Source organism: Plecotus auritus (genome assembly GCF_963455305.1).
Source record: "Plecotus auritus genome assembly, chromosome: 4".
Classification (NCBI taxonomy): Eukaryota; Metazoa; Chordata; class Mammalia; order Chiroptera; family Vespertilionidae; genus Plecotus; species Plecotus auritus.
In genome coordinates this window covers 105,649,989-105,668,568 of record NC_137775.1, presented here as the reverse complement: position 1 = coordinate 105,668,568, position 18,580 = coordinate 105,649,989, and the positions used below count along the sequence as shown (strand labels likewise).

Genomic DNA, 18,580 nt, shown 5'->3' with positions numbered 1-18,580 from the left:
TGCTTCCTGCTGTGCTTCTTGCGCCAGGTCACCGGGGGCTGCGCTTAGGGCGAATGAGGTCAGAGACTGGCTTCAGGCCCATATGAGACAGAACCCTGGGCAGAGCGCGGCCGCAGCGGGACTCCATTTTCCCAGGGAACACTTCCCTGGAAAGATGAAATTGCAAGTAACTGCACTGTTTGCTTCAAATACCTGAAAATCCATTTATCTGAACAATAGTTTGCTCAGCTAACCGTTAAAGTAAACACACCTCTCAGATAAGAGTGGGCTCGGGAGACCAGGGCCTCGGGAGGTCTCGCCAGCTGTGGTCACCCGCCTGACCCCCACCAAATACCCGCTGAAGCCAGACCCCCCCACAGCAGCCGAGGTTGCCCTCCTTCCCGAGACACCCTTCCTGGCGTTCCTTCAGGCGGCCCTGCTCAGAAGCCAGCAGCACTGCTGCCGGGTGGGTGTGCTCAAGGAGTGGGTCCAGCCAGCGGCTCGTCCTCTGTCCTCTGGCCCCGTCCTCAGTGGTGGGAGGCCCATGGAGACCTGTGACCTGCCCAGCAGAGCAGTGGCCACTCCGAGTGCTGGTCCCGACAGGGTCTCGGGCCCAGCTGCCACCGGGTGCTGAGTGGCTGCAGGGGCTGCAGAAGGTCAGCAGGTGAAACTGTGGGGCCAGCAGCTCCCCCTGAGTCCTCTCAGAAATACACAGTGCGTGTGCAGGGGCGCTAGTACATTGTTGTAAGAGAGAACCCCCCCACTCTGCTCCGTGTCCACCCTCCTCATTCCCGAGTCCACCCTTGAAGTACCTCTCGGAGTTGCATGTGCCTGCACTCTGCCGATGTATCAACATAGAAGTGTTTTCATGCTATTTATTTTAGGTGTGACTTTAAAAAATTGGACATAGTTGGATTTTGTTTTTAGATGCAATCTGAAATTTATTCCTCAACAGAGAAATTGACCTGTTAGTGATTTAAAGTTGCTGCTCTAAGTGTTCCTTCACCCTTTAACCCAGGCTGCAGGCGGCTCTGCGGGTGTGGACTGTCTTTTCCTGCCTGTTGTTTTCCTGTGTTTACATGCGACATTTACTGCAATCAACACCTGGCAGGGGTGACTTTTTAGTGTTTAAGGCGTCCTTACGTCTGTGCTTCCCCCGTGACAGGGTCGACAGTGAAGTGCTCCATGCCCGCTGCTGGAGGCGCGTTTCTCACGTACTCCCGTCCCTGCTCCCTGCCCAGCACTTGTGTAATAGCTGCTGTTTAAATGGTCATGGTTGTTATTTTGTAGAATCTAATGTAATTCAACATTGAGACCTTTTTCACATTTATATTTAATGTAACAGCACAATTTAATTATTCAGGTTTTCTCTATTTGAGCTGAGCTGGTGCTGGCAGGGTTTTCCAATGCCATTACTTTCTTGAAATTTACATTTCTTGCATTTGTCAAGCTGTTGGCATGTATCTTCATTTAAAAAATAAACTGGAGTCTCAGGGGCATCTGAGTTTATATTTTCTGAATATGTATATAGTCTCTGCCTTTACACAGGAAAAAGAATTTGGCTGGGTATAAATCTGGATATAGTTTAGCAGAGAAATTTGATGATAGCTTGATTCTTGGCCTTTAAATGTAATTTGTTTTAATGCTTTTAGAAGTATTTTAATTTTAAAAAAGTCAAGATATAATTTAGAGGAATGACTTAAAGTTTAATGACTACGGCCAGGTATACTTCCCACAAAATTTTTATCGGAATTGTCACAAAATCCAGTGGCTGGCAACCTGAATGATATGAAGGAGATTCAACTGTGAGAAAATACATAGGTCACTATTGCCAAAATTACTGCTCATCCATGCTCCTTCGGAACAGAAGTTCTCTACCTAAAGCCATGGCATGAAGCATCACATGCATGGAATGTGAGGAAAGAACTAAGGCAACCACATACTTTACTTATTACTAAAGTTACCAAGAGCTGGCCCTTTCTTCCCCTCCCTCGACCCTCACCGCTCCCTTCAGGCCAGAGCGCAGCCTCCATTCTGCATGGGGTGCATGGAGGGGCAGATCCCACAGGCTCAGCTGCGGAGCGTGAATGAAGCCAGTGCCTGGGATTAGCTTCGGGTGGGATCACTTCATGAGAGGCGAATCCTGTTGATCAAAATGATATGCTATCCTTTTCACTTAAACTATAAGGAGGGCCACGGCCCCTGTGCACGTCTCGGTGAATATGCGCTGAGTGCTCGCTGTTCCTCTCGCTGTCACAGCCACCCTGGGCACAGTCCCCCCCCACCCCCTGGGTACAGCCCCCCCAGGCACAGTCACACCAGGCAGGGTGCTGTGGTCTTGAGGAGCTGAGATTTGCAGCAACACCCTGCAGCTCACGTGAATTTTCATTTCCGGAATGTTCTCTCTGATTATAAGATCAGGCTGGGGCCTTCATCCTCCTCACCTCTGACAGCACAGGGAGTGTGGGCACCGGCCGGGCCCTGCGTTTCCGTCACCATGCTCTCCCAGAGGCAGGCCTTGGTTTTGTCCACTTTTCTGCTCCCAGAGCCCAAGGACCTTGCCTCTTCCATGGAAGGCACTTACATTCTAATTTTTACTCTTTAAAATATATCTTTATTGATTTCAGAGAGGAAGGTAAAGGGAGAGAGATAGGAACATCGATGATGAGAAAATTGCTGATCAGCTGCCTCCTACACGCCCCCTACTGGGGACCTGGGCATGTGCCCTGACCGCAATTAAACTGTGACCTCCTGGTTCAACTGCTGAGCACATGGGTTGGGGCACTGACATCTTAGTTGAAAGAGAGCAAGCATCATGGGAAGGAATATCCCCTCCCCAGGGAGAATCCCTTTAACTTTTTGTGTATTTGTTTTTGGTATTGGTAATGCATTTTGTATGAACAAAGGATTCTAGATACAATGTGAGTGCTTTTAAAATCTTAATCTCCTAAATATTATCTTTTATCATAAAAAATTCACTAAGTCTTCGGTCAAGCTGCACCGCAGGAAGTGGGCGTGCTGGGTGGAGTTGAGAGTCAGGGCTCAGGCCGCGCTGCCTCCTGGGACAGAGCAGCTGCTCCCCCGAGGGCCGCGCAGGACCGTTTCCGAGCGCGGCTCCCCCAGGCCCAGCACTTCTGGTCGTGGCTGTGCTCGCTGAGCTGCTCTCTTGAAATTCTGGACCAGCTTCATCCTGTCATGCCACTCTCTGCCTGGGACACGAACCAGAACCCGGGTCACTTACTGGGTTTCACAAAGTGCTGTGGGCATCAGGAGCAGAATCAACTGTGCCCACCCTGGCTGTGAGGGCGCCAATCCCACACTGCCGCAGGCCTTCTGTTTGCATGTTGACGGCGTGGCTTTCTGTTAAGTTGCTCCTTTCCGAGGAGCCGAGTGTTTCCTCATTGACGGGACCTCAGGAACACGAACTCCTCTTCTTAGTTCCTGCAAGTATTTTCCCGCCATTTGATTCCGTCCGTGGCCTTTGTCGCGATGCGGGCGCTGGAGCGTTTGTGTGGTGCAGTGGAGCGTTTTCTCTGAGTTGGGAAGACCTTTCTCAATTCAGGATAGAAAGATTCACCTTTTGTCCTCAGGCCAACCCTCCTAATATCTTTGGTTTTGATTTTAGTGTATTTTAACTTTTTAAACCCTCTGAGATTTATATTTATCTACAATGTGAAGTGCTAGCAGATGCTCATTCTTTTTTCTTTTTTGGTTTTAAGGATGAATTTTTATCATTTTCCTTCCCCACTCCAAGGAGCCTCAAGACCCTGCTGGCGATGCCAGGCACCATTAGCACCTGGAAGGGGTGGAGCCTCGTGTAGGCTAGTGGGGAGACGCCTGGCTTCAGGAAGCACTCAGTCCCTCCTCACACGCAGTCCAGCCCCCAGATGGCTGGCGGGGCCTGGAGTTGGGGTCTATGGTGATGGGCCTGAGTGAAGAGATGTCTGGCCTGGGCCGCTGACCCCAGCCAGGTCCGCCCAGGGTCTCCAGTCCAGCATCTTGGACCCTGTGGAGCAGCCCACCTCACCCTCCGATGGCTGGTCGTGAGGGACCACTGGGGTGGCGTTGAGGCTGGGAAGGTGCTTCCTTTGACGCCAGTGGCGCCGACAACAGAATCAGCCATGAACAGACCCGGTCAGAACAAGAGCAGAGATTCCCTGAGGGAGAACACGGCGCCAGGCTGGTTGCTATGGCAACCACACCTCTGCGAGGAGCCCAGGCCACCTGCTGGACGAATAGGAGCCTCTTCATTTTAAATTAGTTTTTTTCTCTCATGGAATTAAATGCTTTCAAATGTATTTTCAAGAAATAAGCCCAAAGCCTGTGGGCCAGTGGGTGTGGCCCTCCTCGCTCCAGCGCGCAGCCTCTCAGGCCCACAGCTGTGGCCTGGCCTGTGGCCAGCGAGCCCGCGGTCTCCATCTGTGAGCAATGCCGGCCGCCGCGCCTGTCCTGCGGCTGCGGGCTGCTCCCCAGGAGGGACGGCTCTGTGCCAACGCCCTGCTGGCTGCAGGCCCTGGGTGTGCGCCAGGCCTGCCGGCTCCTCGACTCCCAGTGCTGGGGCCGCCTGGCGGCTGCGGCGAATACAACCCCAGGACCCCAGCCGCTAGGACCTGTGGCCCTCAGTCCCGACCTCCTCCTTGAAGCCCTTCTTTCCTGGCTGAACCAGGCCTGTCTCCTGCAAGGCCATGTGCAGCCCCAGGTTAGACGGACACTCGGGTAGGCGAGGAGACACACAGCGAGCGCCAGCCACGCCTCCTGTGTGCGTTGGACACACGTGCAGAGACGGTGCCAGACACGTCGTGGCCTCTGCAGAGCTGGGAACAGGTGGATCCAGGGTTTCCGCTGCAGGTTGGTTCCCGGGGAAAACCCGCAGCTGTCCTGGCTGGGCCCAGTGGTTAGCGTGTCGGCCGCACACTCAAGGCTCACAGGTTTCATTTCTGGTCAAGGGCATGCACCTCAGCTGCAGGCTGATCCGGTCTGGGTTGTGGTGTGTGGCAATGTGTCTCTCACATCGCTGTTTCACTTTCTCTCTCTCTTCCTCTCTCCCTCCCTCTACACTTCCTAAAAATCAATGGAAGCCCAGCCAGTGTAGCTCAGTGGTTGAGCATTGACCTATGAACCAGGAAGTGACGGTTTGATTCCTGGTCAGGGCACATGTAGAGGTTTCAGGCTCTATCTCCAGTGGGGGGCGTGCAGGAGGCAGCTGATCAGTGATTCTCTCTCATCATTGATGTTTCTCTCTCTCTCCCTCTCCCTTCCACTCCGAAATCAATAAAAATATACTTCAAAAAAAGTCAATAGAAAAAAATATCCTTGGATGAGGATTAACCACAACAACAAAACCCCTGCAGAATTGTGAGCCACTGTAAGGGGACTCCTGTGTGTTGTGTTTTTTACTAGTATATCTGAGAGGATTGTAATTATGTTATTTGAAAATCACCAACCTTGCATATTTTAGATACATAATTGTAATGATTTAAACCACGAAAGCCTGAGTTTTTGTTCTATTTCTTAGATTCAATCAGCACAAGATGTGAGAAACTCTAATCTCAAAAGGAGAGATTGGCCTGGTCGGTCTCCACGATTCTGATCGCGTCGCCATCGTTTATTTTCTTGTTGTTTCTCTGGTTCCAGGTGTTGGACTTTAGCTCAGAAAAGATCCCAACAATGGCTCGGTGTTCCTGCTGGGCCTGCTGTGTGAGCGGCGGCTGTTTCCATGCACAAGGTGCCCTTCCCCTCCATTGTCCTTGCTGAACATGTCGAGAAGATAAAGGAAGCGAGAGTCCTTTTCTTTCCATCTTTCAAAGGACACTTCCATATAAAAGGCGCCCTCAATCCTTTGTACTGTCCACAGTGAAGCGTGCCTCCCGGGGCCGGTGAGGACGCACGTCACAGCCTCTCTGAGCCGTTTCCCCATTTCCCAGGAAGAGAAGTCAATCTGTGAAATCGCATCCAGGTGGGGCTCAGTTTAGACCAGAGCTGGAGAGAAGGTCTCGTGGGGAAGCTGTCCCTCAGGGTTGCAGGTGGCAGCCGTGCAGGGACAGGGCGCAGTGTCAGAGCGAGGAGCCACTCAGCCTGGGGCGGTGCACCCGCCCAGAGCCCAACCTTATGCCCAATGCTGGGTCCACTTCTGGGGTTTGCTCTGTGGGAACACGTGGGCCAATACAAAGCACTGGTAAAACAACTCAGATGTGTGCCTCCGGGCGGGGCGGCAAGGTGAGTCCCTGAGGAATATTGCACAGCTGTTACAAGTAGCGCAGCCGGTGTGCCCGCAAGGCCCACACCATTTGTCTTAACTGAGAAAGCTCGTTGCCGAAACTGCTATACAATGCGACCTAATTTTCATGAAGAAAAAGGATAAAGAGTGGGACGGAGGGAGAGGTTTGCATGGACATTGAGGGCCGCCCTGGGAACATCGCGGTCACTCAAGCACTTACCTGCAGAGGGAGGCAGCGGCAGGGCGGACACAGCGTCTCACTTTCTTGAGAATAACTGAGGCATGAGACTCCGCGGTATGTTCTGTAACATGGAGACAAAGCCACAACCACCTGCCACCCGATGAGCAGGGGCACCAGGCTGCCCCCCTCTGCCCGCCACCAGGTGCTTCCTGCTCACACAGTGATGATCCTGAGAGGCTAGAGCGAGGCTGGACCCCGCCTTCTCTCCTTATTCCCACCTCCTTTGCTCTTAGGAAAATCACAGCGGCTGGTCCGTCCGCTCGCATGGTTGGGCATGGAGTTTATCAGAAATAGATTTTTTTCTGCTTCTGGCAGAAATGAGGTTAGGGTTATCCAAGACATGCACACACACGGATGTGCACACAGACATGCCCACACATGGATGTGCACACCCAGACATGCACACACATGGATGTGCACACCCAGACATGCACACACATGGATGTGTACACACGGATGTGCACACACAGACATGCCCACACACGGATGTGCACACCCAGACGTGCACACACACATGTTCACTGCATCCACTCAGCAGGCTCAGCTTCTGTGGAGGGGTGACTACATACAGACCCGCCCTAGGATGACCGGGAGCCTGCGGGCCAGTGCTGAGCAGCCGCTCAGCAGGATGCCCTGTCAGGTGCACCAGCACGGGGCAGCGGTGGCTGTTTCCAACGGCCACGCAGGGGCACGTGCCCACCCGACCTCTCCCTCCTCGTCCAAGTGCTGCCTCAGATGTGGGGGGTAGTCCCTCCTCAGTGTGAGGCCCCAGAGCTCCGAGTGGCTTCTGACACATGGACAGATATGACATCACATTTATTGAGCATCACACACACATCTACATTTTAAAATGATACATCCGCTGGTCAGGTGGTCCTGTCAACTACCAGTAAAGCGCCCCCCCACCTCCCAGGCAAGAGGCCTAGTGCGGCTCTTAGGGCCATGATGACGCTGAGGGAAACACTGTGTCCACCCGTGACCCGGGCGCAGCCCAGCTCCAGGTAAATACCATCTATGACACTGGACGGCTGAGAGGGGCCCAGCTCAGGGATGTCTGGGTGCAGCCCAGGAGCTGGCCTGCATCCCCGCTGGCCTCCCCGGCCGCTCCTGCCACCATCCCAGTTGCCGCATGCTCCCAGGTCTGTGATGCACGGGAAGGAGACTCCACGGCCTCCACGCTAAGGGGGCCGTGTGGTAAATGGGGTGAAAACACGCGCAGCAGGCCAGGCGCTTGGGCTGGGTATGGCCGCACAGTCCTCTGCCCTCCGCCCTGTGGCCGCCGCTCCGCAGACGCGCCTCCAAGTTCACCAGGTGGGCGGGCCGGCAGCCATGGCCGCATCCGCCAGCATTGCACAGAGGCGCTCAGAACACTGTTCTTGTAGTAAAACAATTCTCCGCTTAAACAGAGAGGGCATTAAGGCTATTTTCATTAGGAGACTAGGCTTCTTCCGTGTGTCTGGTGTTGCCCGATGGCCAGGGGCCGCTGGGTGAGGGGCCTGAAATAACGCCATGGTGTCCCTTTAAGTGGCTGAGGGCCCTCACAAAGCAGGACCCCCTGAGAGGGCATGCTGCTCCCTGCGGCTGTGGCCTCGAAGCAGGAGAGGGGGTCCACCGGAGCCTGCAGCCCAGCGCAGCCCCGGGGACCGGGCGGGGCAGGGATGGGCCTGTGGGGGCCCGGCTCCCACTGAGGACAGACATCCAGGCTGGGAGCCTTCCACAGCGGTGGGGCCAGCGCCTATTGCTCAGGGGTCACTTGGTGCCCCTGTTCTCTTTGGAAATGGGTCCATCCACACAGCCAAGCGTGATGAACAAAGCAGCTACTAGTAAATGCGGAAGCTTAACCACGATTAGATCTAGGTCCCCGTCGAGTTAGGAGGTGGCCAGTTCCACCTGGGCCAGGCGCTGAGCCGGTGCTGATTTCCCTGGCACCCGGGCCCATGTGGCTCCGGCTCACAGGTGGGTTGGCCGGCACTAGATGACCGAGGTCTCAGTCTGCAGGAAGGACGGGGAGTGGGAGCCACGGTGGGAAGGCAGGGTGCTCTCCGAGCCGTTCCTGGAGATGGACAGGCTGTGGAGCCGGTCGCCCCATACCGAGGGCTGGTGGGGGCACAGGCTCTGCCACTTCCTTCTTAGCTCGTTCTGCACCTGGGGTTCAGGGCAAAGCAAGAGGAGCTGGTCAGGAGGTGCTCGGAGTGCACCCAGGCAGGAGGTGCCCTCCGCAGAACACACTTCTCCCTCTGCCCCTCCTGGTGCCATCCCTCTGCGTCCCTCAGATGGACACACGGGACAGGCTCAGGAAGAGGGCGGACACGGAAGGGGATGCCGACCAGGGGCCGAGGGAAGTCCTGACTGTGGGAGCTGCGGCTGGGAGCTGGTTTCAGGCACCATCAGTCCATTTACAGTGGTGGACCCACCGGAGCCCAGACACGCAATCTAGACCTCAGCAAAAGCCCATGGGAGTGTGGGCGGAGCCCCAGCGAGCCTGTGTCAGGGGAGTTGGGAGAAAGAGGACAGGCTGGTGCGGAGGGGAGGGGTGCAGGTGTGAGGATGGAGAGAGCAGTGACCATGGCTGGGCTCCGGGAGGCGCTGTGCTGGGCCCTCCACACCAGCAGGAGAAAGCTGGAGGCAGGGCTGGGCTGGCCAGGGGCCAGCGCCTGGGGCTGTGTGAGCGGTGCCTGCACCCAAGGCTCGGCGGCTGCCTGCTCTGCTCTCTGAAGAACTGGTGAGCCCAGAGGGGCCACAGCAGCAGTAAGCTGAGAGGGGGGGTTCAAGAGCAGGAGTTGGGGGTGGCCTGGCTGAAACTGTCACCCCACTTGCTGCAGCTGGGTGGGGACTCAAGACGTGGGACCTGGCAGAAAGATGGGGAAGCGTGGGTCCTGACAGGAGGAGGGGGGCCATGGGACAGTCTGGGAAGGTGCCCGCAGCTCAGGTGTCACTAAGGAGCATCGGAAATGATTGACATTCCGGGACAGAGCAGAGGGCAGGTGCTTAGGGAGCAGGTGCCCTTGGTGCGTCCACCCCCTGCCGCTCTGGGCTCAAGGCACCGTTGATGCTCGAGGCTCGGTGTGGAGAGGCCACGGCCAAGCAGGAAGGGCGCAGGTGGTGCGGAGGGAGGACTCGGCCTTGGCTGCTTGGGCTGGGGGGCCACGCGCCTGGCACTGTCGCCGGCAGTGCCCAGGTTTGGGGGACTTTAGGGAACCCCTCACAACCCGCGTGTGTGGACTGGCCTCTGAGGAGCTCAGGACTCACGTCGCTGTTGAGGAAGCAGTAGAGAACTGCCACCACCAGACCCTGCGGGGAGAAAGGTGGTCAGTGCCTCCGCCCCGGCGGCGGGCAGGACAGATGGGACGGTCCCGCCCGCACGCACCTGGAAGGATCCCGCGCACAGCTCAAACAGGAGCTGGAATCTGAAGGAGGTGCCCGTGGGCAGCACAGCGAACACCATGTAGTGGATGCCGAACAGCGGGATGAGCAGCAGGGTGGACTTGGTCAGCCTCCTGCAGACAGACGAACTGAGTTGGGCCGGGTGTGACCCTGGCGACGCCGCTTGACCCCTCACTGTCCAATGGGAAAGCCCAGCGCCAGGTGGGCCACAGAGAAGGAGTGCCTCGATCTGTCCACCCGGCACACCCACGTGTCTATTCACATGGTCACAATGCGCCCGGCCCTGGAGGACTCTCCAACACTTCGTGACCATTGTCCCACTTCCCAGCCTCCAGCGGTGTGCACCCCCTTCAGGCTCCGGACCCCGGGGTTGGAAGGAGACCAGCGAGGGCCGTCTCGGGCAGCGGTGCTGCAGGGCCCAGCTCTCAGCTGCACTCCCACCCCGGCCTGAGCTCGGCTGGCGGCTGGGCCCACACTACACCAGTGAGCACGTCAGGCTCCCTCACACGTCTCATCAGGATTAACAGCATCATCTTCTTTGTTAAGTGTGAGGCCTGCACAGATTGTGGTCTGAGGGGGAAGGAAGAGTCTAGATATGCCAGCGACCAGAATGCTGTAACCACCAGACCGGTTGCTATGATGCCCACTGTGGCCAGCGAACCTCCCAGCCAACCTCCCGAGGTCCCTCCCACCAGCCGGCCTGCTCCTGATTCGCCTCTCCTATCCCAATCGCGGGCGGGGTGGCTGGCCAACCCCCCCACAGCCCCTCCCCGAAGCCAGCTTGGCCTCCTGATCGGCCCCCCACTCTGGTCAGGGGCAGGGCCAGCCAACCACCCATGGCCCCTCCCCCGGCTGCTGGCTCCCGATTGGCACCCCCCCCCCCCGCCCCATTGGGGCCGGGGACCACCAGCCAATCACCTGCGGCCCCTCCCCACAGCCGGCCTGGCCCTGATCAGTTCCACCCAATCTGGGTGGGCTGGCCAGACCCCACCCGTGCACGAATTCATGCACTGGGCCTCCAGATGGACAGAAAACACACATGAAGTGTGACCACGGAGAAAAGTCAGATGGCAAACAGGCCAGTGGGCAAAACACCTCAGTGTGGCTCTGAGGCCTCCATGCTGAGCCGCTGCCCTGGCAAGCCGCTGCACACACACCCCGTCCAGCCAACCACCGCCGGCTGCCAGACCCAGGACTGCAGTGCCTGGAGCCCATTCTTCTGCCCCCACACACTGGTTTGGCTCCTCCCTCTCTGTGTCCAGGCTCTGAGGCCCTGAGGGCAGCTGGGCCCATGTAAACAACTCACTTATATTGTGGCTGCTCGCTGCCTCTGGCATCTGGGGATGTCAACTTCTGCAGTAAAATCCGTAAGATACTCACAAAAAGGATAAAATTGACCTGCACAAAAAGAGACAAACGTTTGTTCTCCATTTCCCGCCCCGGAGGCGGGGCTGCGGCCGGAGCCCTGCCCACCCGGAGCTGCCCCACGTCCAGCTGGACACAATCTGTTGTCTGCATCATGTATTCCGACCCCAGCTGTGGCCAAGCACGTAAATTAATGTGGAGACACAAACAGCACAAACGAATCCAGCTCCTCCCTGACATGTCTTTGGTCAGGCTGTGACCCCCAGAGGCCTCCTATGGGAGGACACAAGAGGCTCTCTGCTCGCCCCCTCTCTGAGGCCTCATGCTGAGGGGCGTTGAGTCCAGGACAGGTGACGCCCCTCCTGTGAGCGGCTCTGGAAGGCCGAGGGGATGGCTGCTTCCATGCAGCGCAGGACTGGCTGGCCCTGCTCGTGTGGCCACTGAGGGCGGCTGCTGCCTCATGCGAGGTGACTTACGAGAATTGAGATTAGAATCGGGGTTCGGATCACCCACCAGGGGCCACTGTGCTCGTTGGTATCCCAGCAACTGCAGGAAGGAGAGAAGGAAAATGACCTCACCACTGAGTCTGTCCAGGGAGCAGCGAGGACACGTGCTGCGGGGGACGCCCTTCTGGAGCCTGCAGGACAGCGGCCCTCCCTGCAGACGCCACCCGGTCTGCCTGTCCCTCCTGCTGCCCACAGGCCCGTGCGGAGGCACAACTGTGTGTTAGAGACTCGGCGTGACCTCAGGGATTTTGTCTGTTTATTCTTCTCCACGTGACAGTCTGCCTACAGGGAGGTGACACCAAGGGTCACGCAGGAGCCCGAGGGGCAGGTCAAGTCCCACGAGACCCCATGAGTGAGGGTCGAAGGCGGGGTCAGTGAGGAATAGCAGACTGTGGCGCGTGGCAAAGTGGGGCCCACACTCACCCAGTGTCTTCCAAGCAGAGCCTGGCCACGGCCCACGCTGCTGTGCATCCGGCGGGGATGCCTGCAGAGACACGCCTGTTACCTACAGCCCCTCGTTAGCCCGGCCGCCCAGGACCAGGGCTTTCTGAAGGAAACGAGGCAGAAACTCCTTATGAGCCCGTACAGGTTTATGCGTGTTCCTTGCTACGCACTGGCGGTAACGCAGTACATGTCTGAAAGCTGACCCTGCACGGCCTGACCCATGTGACTGTGCCTGGCGAGTGTGGTGACGGAGCTGCGGATGGAGACGTGCCCACCGGCTGGCGGGGCATGCCCCGCTCTGTGGGTGTCCCCCGGCGTGACCCCTTCCTTAGCCCGGCTGGGGCAGGCTTGCTAATAGGTGTGCCGCCGGGACTCCTGCCTCTCCTCGGGGCCCTCTGTCTGGCTCCCATATCGGGTTCGCTCAGCAATGGGGTGTGGCCAGCCTAACCTGGCCCTGGTTCCCTGGAGAAGTGTTGGCTGCAGGGACCTCACTGTCCTGGCAAAGCTCTTCCTCAAGTGGCCTGAAGGGCACCTCCTGGGGCAGCACAGTGTCTCCCGAGGGGACAGGAGCAGGGACCTGTGGGCTCGTGGGCAGCTGAGGGGGCGCTGGGCACGCAGGCAAGCAGCTGGTGGGCGGGGGTGGCCTTACCCCACCCGATCAGGAGATAGGCCTGGAAGTGGCGGCCGGGGGAGAAGCTGGCCACCAGGAGGGTGTGCAGGTACAGCCCCTCCACCAGCAGCCAGTAGAAGTTGGCCATGATGCAGTATTGGAAGAACACCAGGCTCAGCTTGCAGCCCACCTGGAATGTCAGAGCAGGAGAGCATGTCCTGTTCAGAGAAACACCCTCAGGCGGGTGCAGCTGCCCCAGAACACGCCCCTCCCCTCTCCACCCCCCCCCCCCCCGCCCCGTTCATGTAAGGAAGCAGGACACCCAGCAGAGGCGCGGACAGCAGGTGCATTTCACAGAGAGGTCCTTGCATCCCGGCCCAGTGCGCAGAGCTCGCTGGAAGGTGACACAACTATGTGGCAGGTGTCATGCAGTCCCAGCGACAGCAGCCTGGACCCTGAGCTGCGGGCACGTGTGGCCCTAGTTCCTGGCCTGACTTTTGCCTCCTATACCTCGTTCCATTCTTGGCCTCCCGTCTCTCTCTCTGTTCTTTTCCACTGTCCTCTCTTCACAAGAGACAAACAAGTAAAGAGAAACCAGCAAATGAATGGTCCCAAGAGGTGTGAGGGCCACCTTCCCTCTGAGGCCCCCGGACGGCCTTACCCAGGAGGCCAGCTGGTCGGGGCAGTGTAGGGTGCTGGAGCCGGAGTACAGCACGCCGTCCTTGACCAGCACCGAGATGGCCCTCAGGATGAATGAGAGGAACAGGTTGAGGTGGATGTAGTTCCGGGTGCAGTGCAGCCGCCTGTGGGGACAGAGGGACAGACACTCAAACACTGATTTTGTGAATTTGCGCCTGAGTGAGTCCAGCAAGGCTGCTGAGCAGGACTAGCATGCAGAAATCAACTCCTCCCCTGAAACAGTCAGGAGTGGGATCAGCCCTGGCCGGTGTGCTCAGTGGACAGAGCAGCCTGCTGACAGAGGGTCTTGGGTGCGATCTGGTCAAGGGCGTGTAACTCAGTTGCAGGCTCCTCCCCGGCCCGGGCCCTGGTCAGGGCTCATGCATGAGGCAACCAATCAGTATTTCTCTCCGTCTTTCCCTGTCTCTGAAAATATCCTCGGGTGAGGATTAAAAAAAAAAAAAAGAAATGGAATGGAATGGGATCTAACAAAATATATAAAACAGCATAAACAAATACCTAGAAATGACTATCAGAAGAGAGGCAGACTTTACCCCAAATCACAAAACATTATTGAAAGAAATGAAAGAAAACTAAACAAATAGGAGGATCTATTATTATCACGAATTGAATGACTCAAAATTATAAAGATACTAACTAGTTTGTCCAAACTGATCTATAAATTCAATACCATCAAAATGAACCCTGCAGAGGGTTTTTAAAATGGCTACTGACAAGCTGATTTTTAAAAATTCACACATAAGTGCAAATGGCCACCTACTAATGAAAAAGAAAGCTGACAGGCTCACACCAGCAGAAATCAAGATTTAGGATAAAGGTGCAGAAAACAAAACAACGTCAAAATGGCAGTGACAGGCAAAGAGACAAACGGAACAGCAGAGCGTCGGGTCCTGCTGGTCCTGCAATGCAGTCACAGCCCGGCGTCAGGCCGTGTGCACCGGATGCCTGGACACCCTGACAGGCCTCTGGAAAGACAAGCAGGACCAACCCCACCTCGTGCCACACACTAAACTAAATGGCAGATGGACAGTAACCTAACCATGAAAAGTGAAAATAACAAAATATCTCTTTGATAACAAAAGAATATGCCACGATTTCTTAAACAGGACTCAGGAGGCACTGACCTAAAAGCCAACAAAGAATGACGTCATTAAAATCAACAACTTTTCTTCCTCAAAAGACCCGGTAAGAGAGTGTAAAGCCGAACCACAGAACTGGAGATGAAATTTCTAACACCTGCCTCTGACAAGACCCTGCTACAGGACTCCTGAAAGTACATTTATAGAAAGAGACACAATGAATAGAAAATGAGCAAACACTCAAACAGTGCTCATAAAAAAGATTTCCAAACATATGCTCTCATTACCCACCAGGGAAATGCAAATTAAAACATGATTTTATGTTATGATTACACACCCACCTGGACGGCTACAGTTTTAAAACTGATGGCGAGAGATGGCGACAGGATGCAGAGTGGACAGAAGTCTCCCCTCAGCTGGTAGGCATGGCTGAGGCCACCACTTTGGGAAATGAGTGGGCAGGATCTAGAAAGACTGAACCTATGCATAGTCTATGACCAGTACATGCAGCATACACGTGAAGCATTGCTATAAGTGTGTACACAGATAAACACAACACATATCTTAAGAAGTGTGCACATATGTGCAAGAGATAATACATGAGAACACTCATAGCTCCTATTACAGCTCCACCCAAAAGTCGCCACATAGCCACGCGCAGCTAAAGAGACAAATGGTGTCATCTCACTCGCACTGAGAGAGCAGGGCAGCCACACGCAACAACATGGATGGGTTTCCTGTAAAATGCGAGTGAGAGAACACGTAGACAGAGGAGTGCCCTTTGCATGACTCCAAGACATGTTCGCAGAGCGACAAAAGCATCACAGGCACCGACGGAGCTGCTCCGGGCGCTGGCCTGGCCCAGGACGCTCCTGGCGAGCAGTGTCCGCTCATCCTGGGCGCGCACTCGCAGACAGCAGACCTGCCGGAGGCCCCGCACTCCCCGGATGTTTAAAACTCCGTGGAGCCTTAGTCAGTGAAGATGTTAAGTACAAAGTGAGTTTTCTGGGTGTCTCCAGAGCAACCTGGAGGCTGCCCCCCACGGGGGGAAGACTGCTGTGGGGCCCGGCTCCCCAAACTAAGTCCCCACAGCGATGCTGCTCTGTTTCCGTGGCTTCTGGGGACGGCGGGTGGGGGGAAGGGGGGGAGCACTTGTCTCTCCAAACTGCCTCTTCTTCCTCTTCTCCTTTCCTCCTTTGCCTTCCCACGCTCTCACCTGTTTCTTCCCACCGAGTGGGTGTGGGTTCATCGCGGCCACCGAGCGTGCACACACATCCCATTTGCTGAGCTCTGTCCTTTGTCACTCATCACTCATCTAAGCATGTCACCTCTGAATATGGATCTATGGATGGACGCCTGCGTGGCGCAGTGTTTGAGCGTCTACCTAAGAACCAGGAAGTAACAGTTTGATTCCCAGGCAGGGCACATGCCAGGTTTCAGGCTCAGTCCCCAGTGGGGGGCGTATAGGAGGCAGCCGATCAGGGATTCTCTCTCATCATTGATGCTTCTCTCTCTGTCCCTCTCCCTTCCTCTCTGACATCAATAAAAACATATTAAAAACAACACACACACAAAAGCAAAGTGTGGCTTCCAGATACGCCAGCTGCGCGGGTCCTCCGTCGTCGTGCTGGTAGTGGATTCGGAGACCACGCCCACCACAGCAGGTGGACGGCTCTGCGCTCAGGGCTCCGCACTGGCACACGGCCTCCTCCTCTAACTGGTGCCACTGGGCACGGGGAGCACTTGGCTGTGGAGATGCTGTGAGGGCTAAATTGCAAACACCTGTAAAGGGCGCGGCCTGACGTATTGGCAATCACTGCTGTTACTCATGATGCCTGTGAGGATCAGAGCTGTCACGTCAAATACCTGGACCACAGGCCATGCTCGGGCGGCAGCTGCCATGACCCCAGCGAGGGCCGGCCTGTGCTTGCACCCACGCCCACAAGGCACCTGGGAAGTGGCCCCCTTTCTCTCTGCATAAAACAAGGAGATCGTAGGTTAATGTGCGGGGCTAAGATAGAAAGTAAAGAATTCTCTCTCTGGCACTTTGGAATCCCCTCTCTCACAGCTGTCCAGGGAAGCGGCTCCGATCCATCCGACAGAGGGAGACAGAGAGGGAACAGCGTTTCTGTGCCCAGACCAAGGAGAGCCGAGGCCTGCCTGCCCTGGGAGCCGTTTCTAGCCATCGTGGCCCTGTCAGCAGCGGAGGACGCTGCGGCTCCATGTCCATGTAACCAAGAGGTCTCACCAGCAGGGGACTGACGATGTCCGTGTACAGAGGGCTGTGTTTCGTATCATAAAATCACTTACAGCCTCTTAAAGAATCACGTCCATGTTTCCGATAATTCCCAAACACTGCGAGTCTGGCTAGTGAACACGTCGCACAGGGCCAATCTGAATGCAACCACAGACGACAAAAACATGGGGTTGTTCAGCTCTTGGAAAATAAGGGGATCCCTACCGGTTTGGCTGAGTGGCTAGAGCGTCAGCCTGCGCACTGAAGGGTCCCAGGTTTGATTCTGGTCAAGGGCATGTACCTTGGTTGTGGGCACATCCCCATTGGGGGGTTTACAGGAGGCACCTGATCAATGTTTCTCTCTCATCGATGTTTCTAACTCTCTATCCCTCTCCCTTCCTCTCTGTAAAAAAATCAGTAAAATATTTAAAAAAAAAAAAAAAGAAATAAGGGGAAATATTTCTTTCTAGTTTGTTACCCTGAGTCAGCTTCCCTTCCTAAATGTTCCCTTTCGTTTTTATGCTAAAAAATTTGAAAATATGCACCCTATGTTCATAGCAGCACAATTTACAATCCCTAAGGTCTGGAAGCAGCCCACGTGCCCATCAGCAGATGAGTGGATAAAAAGCTGTGGTACATCTACACCATGGAGTAATACTCGGCTGTAAAAAAGAACGAACTCTTACCATTTGCGACAGCATGGAGGGACCTGGAGAGCATTATGCTAAGTCAGAGAAAGACAGGTATCACATGATCTCACTCATATGTGGAATCTAATGAACAAAATAACCTGATGAACAAAAATGGACGCAGAGACATAGAAGCATGAACAGACTGCTGAACCTCAGAGGGAAGGCGGGGCAGGGTGGGTGGGAAGAGATTAACCAATGAGCTTGTATGCATGTATGCATAACCCGTGGACACAGACAATGGGGTGCTGAGGGCGTGGGAGGAGCAGGCTGGAAGAGGTCAATGGGGGGAAAAAGGGGGAAGGAAGTAATACTTTCAACAATAAAGATTTTTAAAATGTATACATATATGTAGTAAAACATGGAAGATAGTACACAAAGGTTCATGTGGTACCAGCCTTTCTTTTAAAAAAAAAAATGTAACTAGAATATAATCGATGTTGTTCACATTTTTCGAAGTACATGTTTTTTCTGAGAACTACCAGCCCCCTGATATAGGTGAGAGGCCTGAAAAATGGCAAGGACCATTTAATTCCATTTGCTGGAGGTCTCAGCTCTATTCGTCACTTGTTTATTTAACTGGCAAGCATAGATCTGCTAAAGTGTGTTAGGTTCTACAGACATTCCACCTGTTATATCATGTATTTCATCTCAATATGTGAACTATATCTCAGCAAAAAGTCATCAGATATGTGGCGATCGAAACCCTGTTAAAATAAGCTCAATATCATTCCTTTTACTTCGTGCCAGTGATGCCTGACATGGGTTTAATCCTAAATACACTTAGTAGCATTTTCTAGACAGAAGCATCTGTTGTAGGACCAAAGTCTCTACCCTCCACCTTGACAAACAACATATCCATTCGCTGCTAAAGAGGCTGCAGAGGTTTAGAGGGCAGCGGGGACTCACCTCACTATATGGAAAACAGGCCAAATGTAGAGAGCCTGCCACATGCCATGTGGGTTCCACTGGAATCCACACTTTACAGATGCACAGACAGGTTGAGTAATGTGTCCAAGGTCACACAGCTGCTAAGAGATAAACCCAGGATTTGAACCCAGGCAATCTGGATCCCACCTTTTTATTCTTAAACACATTAGAGTGTCTGTCAGTGGAGCACTAATAGCCCAA

The 18,580-nt window shown here is 54.9% G+C and overlaps 1 protein-coding gene across 7 annotated transcripts in view; it reads right to left on the bottom strand.

The window, feature by feature from the left end:
- Positions 1–7,234: 7,234 nt before the first annotated feature.
- The window catches only part of VIPR2 (vasoactive intestinal peptide receptor 2), a 32,910-nt gene continuing 21,564 nt past the window's right edge, over positions 7,235–18,580 (bottom strand). For 3 of the 7 annotated variants that reach the window (XM_080667140.1, XM_080667146.1, XM_080667144.1), the window contains 8 exons: positions 13,408–13,549; positions 12,786–12,936; positions 12,116–12,176; positions 11,663–11,732; positions 11,128–11,219; positions 9,805–9,934; positions 9,687–9,728; positions 7,241–8,582 (listed from right to left, as the gene is read on the bottom strand). In XM_080667140.1, coding sequence (XP_080523266.1) covers positions 8,409–8,582; positions 9,687–9,728; positions 9,805–9,934; positions 11,128–11,219; positions 11,663–11,732; positions 12,116–12,176; positions 12,786–12,936; positions 13,408–13,549 — 862 coding nt within the window. In that variant the 3' untranslated portion in view covers positions 7,241–8,408. Of the gene's footprint in view, positions 8,583–9,686; positions 9,729–9,804; positions 9,935–11,127; positions 11,220–11,662; positions 11,733–12,115; positions 12,177–12,785; positions 12,937–13,407; positions 13,550–18,580 lie in introns of all 7 variants that reach the window. The other 4 variants (XM_080667141.1, XM_080667145.1, XM_080667142.1 and 1 more) reach the window with 3 other exon arrangements.